The 13,073-nt window shown below is 34.0% G+C and overlaps 1 protein-coding gene across 4 annotated transcripts in view; it reads left to right on the top strand.

Annotated features, from left to right (window-relative positions):
• Positions 1-10,175, top strand: part of ITGB8 (integrin subunit beta 8) — an 85,102-nt gene extending 74,927 nt beyond the window's left edge. For 3 of the 4 annotated variants that reach the window (XM_046020787.1, XM_046020785.1, XM_046020784.1), the window contains 4 exons: positions 48-273; positions 1,531-1,637; positions 4,629-4,792; positions 4,886-10,175. In XM_046020787.1, the coding sequence (XP_045876743.1) occupies positions 48-273; positions 1,531-1,637; positions 4,629-4,792; positions 4,886-5,008 (620 nt within the window). In that variant the 3' untranslated portion in view covers positions 5,009-10,175. The remainder of the gene's footprint in view (positions 1-47; positions 274-1,530; positions 1,638-4,628; positions 4,793-4,885) is intronic. The other variant, XM_046020786.1, reaches the window with a different exon arrangement.
• Positions 10,176-13,073: the final 2,898 nt, after the last annotated feature.

Genomic DNA, 13,073 nt, shown 5'->3' with positions numbered 1-13,073 from the left:
ACAGATCAGTGGCCCCAATAACTTAGGTCCCGGAGTGTCTGTTGCAGGGCATGGAGAGTGTGAAGCGGGCAGATGCCAGTGCTTCAGTGGCTGGGAAGGGGATCGCTGCCAGTGTCCATCAGCATCAGCCCAGCACTGTGTCAATTCGAAGGGCCAAGTGTGTAGTGGAAGAGGTACGTGTGTATGTGGCCGGTGTGAATGCACGGATCCCAAGAGCATCGGCCGCTTCTGTGAACACTGTCCCACGTGTCACATAGCCTGCAATGAAAACTGGTATGTGTTCTCTGACTCCAAACATACAGAAACATACATAAAGCAGTCTTCATTATAGATGTGTTCGTCCTTTTTTTATTTTGCCTTCCCTAACCTTAGAAGTTGCTGGATCTTGTCTACTAGGTAAGTTGTTATCATCATGCTAAAAAAGAGCTGAATGGGGAATTTAGGAATTAGAAAACTTGAATTCGAATTTTTGGCCACTAGATAGATAGTTGTGAAAGCATCAGACTTGATCTAGGCATTCACTCCCCTACCTTTTTTGAAATAGGTTTGTTGTTTTAAAGAATAATATTCAGTGTCCATTGTTTTTTCCCCAAATTTATTGAGATATAACTGACATATAACCTTGTTTACACAAGGCTTAAGGTGTGCAACATGATGACTAAAATAATAATGAGGATTATAATAAGACCTGATACAGTTCCATGGCAGAATTAAGTTAGATGATTGATATAAAACAAAAACAACCCAACTTTTGTACTTGGTGCGTGATAATCCTAGAATAAATGTTAGTTATTGTTACTGGGTTTCTTTTATTTTTTATTGTTTTTTAAAAAAAATATTTTAAAAATAAAGAATGATAGAGGCTAATGAAGCACCTCTGGAAATAAGTGATGGATGAGTAAAAGGTGATATGTTAATGAAGGTGACATTGTTGTTTTGTGTCAGTAACTAATTTCCCAGAAACAGTTTGAGCCTGCTCAAAGATCACTACTCTAAACATTACTGTGCCTTCCAATTTGTTTTATTCAAAAATTTTAAGACATTTACTTTCTCAGATCGGGAGCTCAAGTAAATTTTTAAAATTATACATAGCAATTTATGTAACTCTCTTGGGGATACAGTACTTAAACATAATGTTGGAGTTATTTCTAATGAACCCAACTGAAACTTGAACTGTGTATTCATTGCTAAACTTTTCTAATAGTATAATATACATCCTCTAAAATATTTTTGTGAGTTTCATTTGTGACGAAAGCATCTTATGCATTTCCTACTTTCTTCTCAATACAGAAAATTCATTATTTTGATTTTATACATTATTAAAATATTTCTAGTGGCTAGAATATAATTTTGCCATAGTAGTAAACTCAGCCAGTATTACAAATAAATGTCATGGCTTTCTTTCCCAGTTTTACATGGCTGCTGTCTAAAGCAGCACTATTCTATTTTGATATCTTATTTCTTGCAGAAAATACCGTGAGCTACAACCTTTTCAAAGATTAAATGTTTCATTTCTTTTCATCCTTACAGGAATTGTGTGCAATGCCTTCACCCTTACAACCTATCTCAAGCTCTACTTGATCGTTGTAAAACCTCATGTGCTCTCATGGAACAGCATTATATGGATCAAACATCAGGTAAACCAAAGCTTAAAAAGCACTGAAGAGTATCTACAGAAAATCACATTCCCCGAAAGGGCCCATAATTAACCATCCTAAAGAAAGGACTAACTGCTTCAGTGTTTTCAGTCATCCAGAAATGGTACTCTATAAAAAGCAGCTGAATATATTTGCCATGGTTTGGCTGAATTGTTACATCTCCCATCCAATGATCCAGCTAAATTCTCATGCTGTGCCCCTCTGTGGAAGTACACCAAGCAGATTTACTACAAGGCCTCAGTGAGCCAAGAGTGGAAATTTCCTGTGTAGAGTCCTTATAGATAAACTATAGAGCCTTACTTATCTTTCGTAACCCAAACTTGCTTCCAGTTACAACGTACCTCATGTAAAACCAAAATTCACTTTTATGTTTCAGGTGAAGCCAAAAATCCTAAGCAATGATCTGCTTTTGCAAAATATGTAACTTAAGAAGGGCTGTTCCTTTCTGGTATTTTCCATTCTGATGTAAATATAATTTAGGGGTGAATGATTATAAATGCAGCATAATGGAAAAGGCATGAAACTTTTAGTCTGAAGAATTTGGCTTAACACATGTCCCTTTACACTAATAGATAAGAAATACCAGCCCTCTTACAAAATTTCTCTGAGCCTCAGTTTCCTCATCTGTAATAAAGATAATAATACCAAACTCAAGGAATTGTAGGAGATTAAATGAGCCAGTGAATATGAAAGAAATGTGTGAATTAAAAGATGACATGCAAATGGGAGAAACATGTGAAAGCTGTGTTCAAAGACAACTTTCAGACAAAAATTCATTAGAAGCCAAAAGCCAGTACTCTACTTGGCTCAGGTGTAAGGTGTTAAAGTACACATGAATTAGAAATTAAGCTTGAAATTATGTCTTCTTTGAAGACATTTCTACTGCTACTATTATTTTTAGTCTCTTCTCCAACCTATAAAGACAATTCCAGCTCTTAGACTGCACAGAAGAATAAACTTTCTCCAGTTTTGTTTCCTTCTTCCCTTGTATGCACAGTGATCTTAGCCCATAATGAATTTGGCTTTGAAAGGAGCCCATGTGCTGCCAGCTGGGGCTGCAGCAATCACTCCAGAAAGCCAAGTGCCTTTTCTAATAAATAGAGCCCTTACTGTCAACATGTCATTTATTATGTGAAGTAAACAAACCTACTCTGACCTAAGTGTGGTTACAAAAAGTATTCCCTTAAAGCTCCTTAGGAAAAGCCCTTGCTTGACCTAAACTAAATGAGAGGGCATGGCCAAGGCTAAATGTTTGTCTATCCAAATGACATTCTAAAATGCATGCAGATTTGAGCCAGAGAATGTCCTCTATCCTAACCCATTAGAAATATTTGTAAAATTTATTGGTAGCTAGGGGGCTCCCCTCCCCTTCACAAATGGTGGATGGAGAGGGAAAGAGGACTTGTTAGCCACCTCTACTATCTATCCACTCAATCACACTTAAAGGGTGTTGTTCCAGTCTTCTGGCTAAGCTCCTCCTAGGCAAGAAGCCAATAAGTGGGACAAGACACGTGTCCCCTTTAAGGATCTGCTTTAGCTGATTGACTAGTTCTAAATCAGCCAAGGGAAATGACAGTCTGTCAGGATGAAAGGCATGCATGTCATAAACCTGAAGGTCACTGTGTTAGACTCCAAGGACACCACCTTTGAATAAAGCATATTGGATTCTCCCTGTGTGAGAGACCAGTAACAACAGGAAATATGTGCTTACTTTTGGTATTTCTATTCCAATCAGTAGTCCTCTGGACTCCCTTTAGCCTTTCTTTCAAGGAAGCTTATCACTGACCAAAGAAAAGTGAGCTCTAAATGTTCCCACTTGGAGAGGAGCCCTTGCCTCATTTCTGAGTTCTTGGCTTATTCAAAAGCATGCTTGGTCATCCCTGCGAATTCAGACACAAATTACCCACATATGGGTGACAGCTTTTCTCAATCTTGGCAGGTCCCCTCCCAAAAGGCCCTCTCAGAGAGACCTTCAGGCGTTTAGGTGAAGTCCCCAAAGTCTGGAGAACAGGAAGAAAACACATGCCTCTTTAAGTCAGGAGGAAATTTTGTGTATCTGGGGCAGCTAGTGAATTCTGTGGAATACTGGCATATTGTGCAATGTTCCTCTTAGATTAGGATAATACTTCTGGCATCCACAGAGCCTGCAGACTTTCCAGCTAAGGTTTGCCAAAGGTCTGGTGCTAAAACAGAGACTTAGTATGCTCCTCCTCTTAATGCAGCATTTTCCTTTCACAGCTAGTAATTATTTGTTCTTGAAAAAAAAATACACAGTGGAATTTTTAGAAGCAAAATATGACAGATTTCGTTGACCAGTAAAAACTAAATTATTAAAAACTGAGGAAAGAAATTTGCATATTGTCCTGAGCTGGACACTTCTATTCCCTAGAGGCTACATGTTATATTAACAGAAATTTATACCACACTTTCAAAGGAAATACTTATTCATCTATTAGAATAGTACTGATTTTAGCTTCTGCAGATGTTTACTTTATTTTCCATTACTGATGTACAATGAATGAAAAGCAAGCATAACAAGAGAAACATATGCTGAAACACAGAGCCATTAAATAATTTTTAAATCCTGTTTTCCACTTAATGATCAACAATGCACACTGCAAAAATTACCCCTCTCTGACATTGATAAAATTGTATTTGGTTAAGGAATCTGGGCACATTCCAGTTAATTCAATTAAAGAATCAAGCTGCAAAGAAATAATATTTTTGAAAACTTTAATTGTGGCTACTCTCCAAAACAAGGTTTTCTCAAACATTTTAATAATAAATGTGCAATAAAAATTACAGTTTACTTTTTAAATCAATAGTAATGACATTCTTCTGTTTCAAAAATATAGATATGCAAATATCTCTGGTCCTCTGAATTGAGATGGAGAACATTGTTTGCTTGTTAGAATCCTTTGATTTACTCATTCCAGTTTTTAATCCACTTATTTGTTTGCTTTATTACAGAATGTTTCTCTAGCCCAAGCTATTTAAGAATATTTTTCATCATCTTCATAGTTACATTCCTAATTGGGTTGCTTAAAGTCCTTATCATTAGACAGGTGATACTACAATGGAATAGTAATAAAATTAAGTCTTCGGCAGATTACAGGGTGTCGGCCTCAAAAAAGGTCAGTGAATTCTAAAAAAGAACTACTATCTGAATGTCATTGTCTACTTCCAATATCTAGATGGTTAATTAATAATATTTTTTCTCCATCAAGGACAAGTTGATTCTGCAAAGTGTTTGCACAAGAACAGTAACCTACCGACGTGAGAAACCTGAAGAAATAAAAATGGATATCAGCAAATTAAATGCTCATGAAACTTTCAGGTGCAACTTCTAAAAAGATAAAAAGTCCTTTATGGGGAACTGGATTTTTAATAATTGCTCCTAAAAACATATAATTTTAGAAGTCACAGGAGGAGACAAACTGTTCTAGATCATGCTGGTTGCTGGTTGTCCACTTGAATGAAGACTGACAAGCATCCTCATCATCATGTGACTCACATCGCTGCTGAATTTTTCAGAGAAAAATGTGTCTTACTACTGTTTGAGACTAGTGTCATTGTAGCACTTTACTGTAAAATATAACTTATTTAGATCAGCATAGAATGTAGATCATCTGAAGAGCACTGATTACACTTTACAGGTACCTGCCATTCCTATGCTTCCCAGAGAGAGACAATGCTATGGCACTACAAGGGTACAGTAATCCCTGCACCAAACATGCGGATGAAAAAAATAAAAGGCAGTTATACTACTGTTGCCACACACTTCAACACTTGGCAGTGAAGAGACAAGAACATCTAGATGAATAAATGATTAGCATCTCACTTATTCCAGATGTTAATAGATAAAACCTTAAATTTGAGGGATATTGCTTTTGAAACTGAGTAGTGTTATGCATGTGTTTATGTTTTCTGCTTCTTACAAGATACTAATTTCAACATTCTCTCTTTGCCTTTATATTTTTTCTTTCTTACAGGATAAGTTTATATATGTCACAGATGACTGGATTATATAAGTGCTAAGTTACTACTGCCATAAAAACCTAATAATACAATGTCACTTTATTAGAATACTGATTTTTAAAGCTGAATGTTTAATAAGGGACACTGTAAAGTAACATCAAAATCAGACAGCTTCATTGTGTGTAGACATGGATCTTATATACCTTCTTACCTGATAAACTGGATGTTTCACCATTTCATTTGTCTAATCATCAGGTTGAAGATCACAAGGCGTTTAGAAACTCTGCCTCAAGCAAAGTGCCATATTCTTTAGTGAGTTCTCTCAGATGTTTACTTCAAGTAGACATTAGCATTTTTCTAATTAAAAGCTATATTAAGCTATATTATTTTCACCCTTCCGTGCAGCCTAAGGAGTTCTTTTCCTGAACCACCTCAACCGTACTCACAAGGATTTTAAAAGTATACAATTGGAAGAGGAGAGACAATATCTTAGAAATAAGCTAATTCATCCTTTTACTTAGGGAACTGAAGCTCAGAAATTTTAAATGATATCTCAAAAAACCCAAGTGATTAAGTGGTAGCCTTTCAAGAGAACTTTTATCTTCTTATTGCCAGGCTAGTGTTCATTCACAGTATCATGCTACCTCTTGAATCTTTAAAATATTTCATTGGAAGTATTTTTCAATGCGATTAACTGAAGTCTTGAGTAAATGGACAAGAGAAAATTCCAAAGCAAAGCAGAAAAGCGTAACTCAAACTGAATTCCATGATTGGCCTCCAGTCTTTCCTGCTAAAAAGCTTCTAAGAGAATGCTGCATGGCCTAACTACAGGGAAATCCATTCACACCACAGCTTGTGAGTTGTGCAGAGCTCAGCCAGAGAGCCTGACACAGAAGCCATGAGCTTTTACCTTCCCTCATGGAAACTTCTTCACATTTATCAAAACCCTACAGACTCACTGAGTCTGATTTTATTGGCTATAAGTCCAATAGTCCTGTGTGTAGTACAGAGCTTTGCTTATGAAAACAAAGGAATTTGTTTAAAATGTTTTCTTATGATTAACTTCCCAAATTTGTCTTCCACCACTTGAAGAAAGGCCAGATATTTGCATTTTAATGAAGACTAATTCCCACCCCATATTTTACCCCAAAGAGGATTTTAAAACATATAATAAGTTGTACTGGAGCAAACAAGCACAGCAAGTACATTAACTGTTCCCTACAGCCAAGCCATTATGATGCTAAATTGAACTGTATTTCCTTCCCCAATGAGACTGGGGACAATGACATAATTCAGTACTGTGACTCACTTGTGTAAGATACCTTTGATCACCAAGGATAACGTAAAGATCATATTTTGCAGCTGCCTATCACACACAGTACCCATTTTTAAAGAAAAATTGGATACCTGATAGCTCTCTAAAAGGAAAAAGTGGAGAAAACATCCATTCATTAAAATGCTGACAGTTTAAAAAAATGAACATTATAATGTTCGTAAACTAATCTCCATGTGGAATGAATTATTCAAAGAAGCATAATAAAATGAAACTCTTAAAAATCAAGGGTTTATATTTTTATACTCTCACTAGTTTGCACTAATATAATGGACCAAGGCTGTTATCATAGGAAAAGACAAACTTCCAGATAGGCAGTTCAATGCTTAATGATGATTGTAGTTATGCTTGTGATATCTTGTGCTTTCTTTTTTTACTTAAAGACCTAATTCTTAAAGATTTTAGAGCTTATATTTTACTTGAATAATGGATATTTTCCTGTAAAATGGCTTATGAGAAGAGAATTAATATTTGACTAGTTAGAATTAATTAATAGGTAAGGAAAAACAGGGTATTCTTATTCTTAGATTAAATAATTTATGTAAATAGAGCCTATTTTCAACTAATATGACCATAGGAGCCTTTTGAGATTTGTGATATTAAACATATAATGAAATTTTAAATAGTTAACAAAGAACTTGAATAACACTTTTGGTACGATAGCATTTTTGTGCTCTAAAGTATGTAATGATTTAGAAATGTGATATATATACACTACAATATAACTGTATACATTTTATTTCTCTGGGGAGATCTTTACACCATAGTGTACATGGATTTATAAACATTTGATATCTTTTTTAGACACTTATTAATATGTATGAAGTCATAGACATGCTCTGCAAGATTCAAAAATTCACTTAAAAATCTGATTATGTACTGAATGTTCAGTGTAGCTGTGGTTTATAGGATAAAAAAATCTAAGGTTAACAGAGTAGATTTATTTGGAGGCAAATTTTTCAAAACTTAAAATTGGTAGACGCATCAAATACAACACTTCACAAAAGGATAAATTCCAAATTTTTAAGAAACATTATTTAATCCCATTAAAAATATTCTTACGTATGACAACAAGTATCCATGAGACACTGAAATATGATGAAGTATAAAAATTTTTCTCCATAGAATTATATTCCTTCTGGTTACAAGGTATAGTAAATTACACTCAATGACTTTTCCTTCCTTTCCTTGCTTCTGGTTTTCCTACTCACTATTCTTGAGATTGCCCTAAAACACTGAGCTCAATAAGGCTTATTGTAAAAAATGACTCAATGTAATGGTATAAGGGAGTTCTTCATTTCCAAAAATCTCTCAATGATTTCAAAATTCATCATGTAACTGAACCAAGACATACACATTAAAAACTAAGAATTGAAAATTTTCACAACCATTTGAGCTTCTTTCAGGTCTAAAGATTTTGCAATCTGTATCTTTAATAAAAGTACTGAGTGAAATATAGCTATTTGGGAGTTCAATCATGTGTATTTTGTACTTTTATATACTCAATATTTAATTCACAACTCTCCTTATTTATATTGACCTTAAGAACTCCATTTCATTCAGTGCAAACTGAGATATATTTTCAGAGAAGTATAAAACTAGCATTCTTTCAGATCATTTCATTTTTCTTTTATAATTACTGTATGGCTAATTTATTATGGGTAACTGATTATATGTATTCATATTTCATTGATTCTAAGATACCTAGTTTTCAATTCCACATTTCTAAAATTGTGATAACATCTTGCAGTTGGCATCTTAGATGCAGTGTTTGAAGTTGTACTTGAGTAAGTATTAACTAATTCACCTTTAAATGTTCAGGGGGATAAGGACACTCCTTTTTCTTATAAATATATTTGAGAACCCATTTATGATAATATGTGAGGCCAATTTTCAGTACAACTGAATCACATACAACTCATCATGAAGCCTGTCTGATTACAACCTCAGATCCCGTAGATCTTTAGGTTATATAAGTCCTTTCATCTTCCTATGTATACTTTATGCTAGTGGCTACGATTTCAGCAAAACTAACTGATAAGAATGGGTGAGTTTCTCCCAGTTTGCTAACAAATTTTTAATCTTTCTAATCCTTTCTAAAGAATACTTTCATATGATCATCTCACTTTAAACAAAATTAACTGGAAAAATATAAGAAACCATCATAATTAGATTATGTAGCATCTTGTATATCTTATGTCAATGACAGAAGAAAAATATGATACAACCAATCAGTACTGTAGGAAAAAAAACCTTCCTTTCAAGTCCTTTCATTTTTTTATACTTCTTTCTCATTTCTGCCTTTTTGTTTGACTTTTTCTTTGGCTTTGATAAATTTACCTTCAAGCCTATATAACGACTCTCATAAAACTGCGTACTTAAGTTATTTGAATTATATGAAACAATTGTTCAGCTATCTGGGCAGCTGTTAATGAAATATCTGAGAGTAATAACACTATTCTTTTATCTACCTGGCATACTTTCCTGCATAAAATCTATCTTTGTAAGCTAACTCTATTAAACAGATTTCCAACCTCTATGACCTATTTCAGTAAAAATTATTTAATCCAACAATATTAAAAAACAAAACAAACAAAAACAACTGCAGTTATCAAGGATATAAATTGTGTGATCTGTTTAAAGAACACTTACTAACTTTACACTGTATCACAGATAAATGTGATTTTGATAAGAATTCCCCACAATGAAAAAATTCATGGTACAGAAACTTTAAGAATGTTGAACATGAAATATTTTAATTCTAAATCATAAGAAAATATAAATTTGCACATAATATAGAAAATAATTTTTGTATATTTAACATAACTTTAAAACTATTTTACATTTATCAGTTACTTCATTAAAGTTTTTTAAACATCTGCAAAAATAATTTAGAAATGTTTTTAAGTTATCAGTAATATAACCTTATTTGTTTCATTTAACAAGTCCTGTCTTTGTAAAAATTAATATAGAGTATTTTTAAATTAAAATATTTGAATTTAAAATAGCTCTTATGAAAGAAACAAATTCTCATTAAAAAAGTTTCTTACTATTTCTGGCTTTGAATTATAAATAGTTAAATCGCCTTAAATGACACAGAAAATTGGGGAATAAGATAATTTCAGAAAATACACTATGAACCTGTTCATGCAATTCTGATTGACTACTAACTTGTTTTATGTATTTATTAAAGAGCTGACACTGTAGTTTGTTGTGAGATGTTTATTTTTCTAACAGAGCTTATCATAGTTACGACAAGGCATTTAATTAATGCATCATTCTGTTTTAAAGTAGGTATTAATCAATATGAAATTTTATGTTTTAAAATAAATATGTAAAGATCTAAGAATGCACAGAATACTTCTTTGTTTACCATTGTGTGCTACATGACCCTCAGAGCTGCCAGAAAATAGCATATTTTCACACAAGGAAATTTAATATCATCTGTACATTGTCACTGGTAAAGGAAATTATGTAATTCCAAAAAGCTACTTCTAGAAAGTTGCAGAGCCAATGATAAAGATGTGGGGCCATCCAAATTTCTCTCTTCCCTTTTGATAACTGCCCAAAAGTGAAAGCAGAAAGAACATCCAAATTACAGAGAACTGAAAAATTAGCTATAAGATAAGTCAGGCATTTTTTACCAGCCAGAAACTTCTACCATCACCTTGATACAAATGTAAGATGTTCATTAACTTCAATTGCCCATTCTTGAGAGCCATATTTTAACAACTGAAATTTATAGAATACTCTTATTTGTGATTTTCCTGTTTAACTGAGGGGCAAGAGTAAAGCAGATGAGGGGACAAGTTAAAAGTCAAATAAGACATGTGGACAGATTGCCTGTCATTAAGGAATTTCAATAGTTTGAAAGAAAAGGTATGTGTAGCACATCTAGAACAGTTGCACTGGGAAGATCAGATGGAATCTATCAGGAAGTCTCACAAGGGCTTTATTTTTGAGAATTCACCCCAGATGGGTTCAGACTATAGTCTTTGACGTTCAGAATCATGATTTTGTTATGAATGCTATTTGGCCCCATTCTGCCTTTCCACCTTTAATAACAGGATCCAAGTTTCAGTAGAGCACATAGCTAAGACTTAACTACCCAGACTCTTTTGCAGCCAAATGATCAGAGGACTAAATTTTGCTGGTGAAATGGTAGAGCAGGGAGTATATGCAACCTGGATCTCACTTCCCCTTTCTCTCTTTTTGTCGTCTGGAACAACTGGAGCAGATATCTTGGCCAAGGAAGTCCTATGCTGAAATTGTCAGAGCTCTTCCCCTTCAGCCATCAGCTGCTTACCTCAAGATTGACACCTGGTAGGGAAATAATTCTTTTAGCTAAACGACTGCATTTGATGTTATAGCAGTTGATGTTATGGCAGATAATCTACACTCTAACTAACAAAGTATTCTTTATATAATTGTCTCACTGAATCTTCAGCAATATTAAGTAGCATATCCCTTGATTTTTTAAATAAGAAATTGAGGCAAGGAGGTATTATGGACCTTGTATAAATACACACAGCCAGCAAGTTGCCAAGGCAGAATTCATGCCCCGATCTGTTTTTGTCTCCACAAATGACTGATTATATGTTCTGTGAGGATAGATTTTGCTAGTTTAACTAATTTTATTAGTTGAACTATGTCCCCATGCCCCCCCAAAAATGTGCAATAAATTAACTTGGAGAGTTAATGTATTTACAAAAGTACTACAGAGGAAAGAATGAATAAACCTTAAAAACGAAAAAAAAATTGCTAATGGATTCATGTTGGAGTTATACCAAAGTTGGTCCACAGAGGAGAGCATTTGGCTTGGACTTTGAAGGAAAGGTGAGGGTGGATATATAGAAATGTGATGTCAGGGAGAGTTAGGGGAATGGTAAAGCAGACAAAAGTGAGAATTCCACATAAGAACATTGGAATCTTGTTAAGATACAGCACTGGATAATGAAAGGCAATAACCTACAGGTCCTAAGTTATGAATTTGACTTCCAGGGTTAGACGTTTAAATTTTGGCTACTAGGAAAAAGCAAGCCCTAAAGTTTCTACATAGAAAAGTGATATTATTGGAATTATATGTAGTTATCCGTATTATATGAAATTATATGTTGTTACATATACTCACAAAAAACAAATATAATTTCTTAGTTAAACATTAATTTCATACCCTCTAACGCTGTCAATACTTTTTAATACTATTAAGGTTGAATCACTATGTTGTACACCTGAAACTAATATAACATGTGTCAACTCTACTGAATTGAAAATTTCTTTTTAAATATTATTAAGTGTTGGGGCACCTGGGTGGCTCAGTGGGTTAAGCCTCTGCCTTCAGCTCAGGTCATGATCCTGGGGTTCTGGGATCGAGCCCCGCATCGGACTCTCTGCTCAACAGGGAGCCTGCTCCCCCACCCCTTGCTTGCCTGCCTCTCTGCCTACTTGTGATCTCTCTCTCTATATCAAATAAATAAATAAAAATTACTATTTAATGCTACAAGATGCTCTTTATACCCAATTCAAATACTATGTAGTATTTTTGAATGTAAAAAAATTGGAAGTATACAAAAGCAGAAAAAAATTCAAAATCCAACTTTCTAATGTCAATCACTTTCACATCTAGGTATATTTTCATTTTATTTTTCTATGTACTTTCCCATTTTTATTGTGCAAATAATGCATATTTATTGTAAAACATCCAAAAATACTTAGGCTCTACAATTCAAATAAATACTACTCCAGTCTGACCACCAAGCATTGACCATCGCCATTATTTTCTAGAGATATATACATATTTGTATCTAAGATAGAAATACGCTATGAATAGTCTAGTATAAAGATATTTTTTATTCAAAAGCACTTCAAAGTTTTTCCATGTCAAGGTTTAAACAATCTTTAATAGGTATATATTATCCCACCCATGAATGTGCCACTATCTCTTATATTTACTGAGTAAAGAATGAGCAGGATATGATACCAAACATAAAATATTGGTTAAACTTCGGTATTCAATAAGAGGAGACTGGGTAAGTAAGTTGTTTTAAAATGGGAAGGATTTGCATATTTATAATGGCAAAGAAGAAGGAGCCAATGTAGAGAGA

This window comes from Meles meles, chromosome 10 (assembly GCF_922984935.1).
Source record: "Meles meles chromosome 10, mMelMel3.1 paternal haplotype, whole genome shotgun sequence".
NCBI classification, from domain to species: Eukaryota; Metazoa; Chordata; class Mammalia; order Carnivora; family Mustelidae; genus Meles; species Meles meles.
The sequence above is the reverse complement of the archived record's forward strand: the minus strand, read 5'-3'. Positions and strand labels throughout refer to the sequence as shown.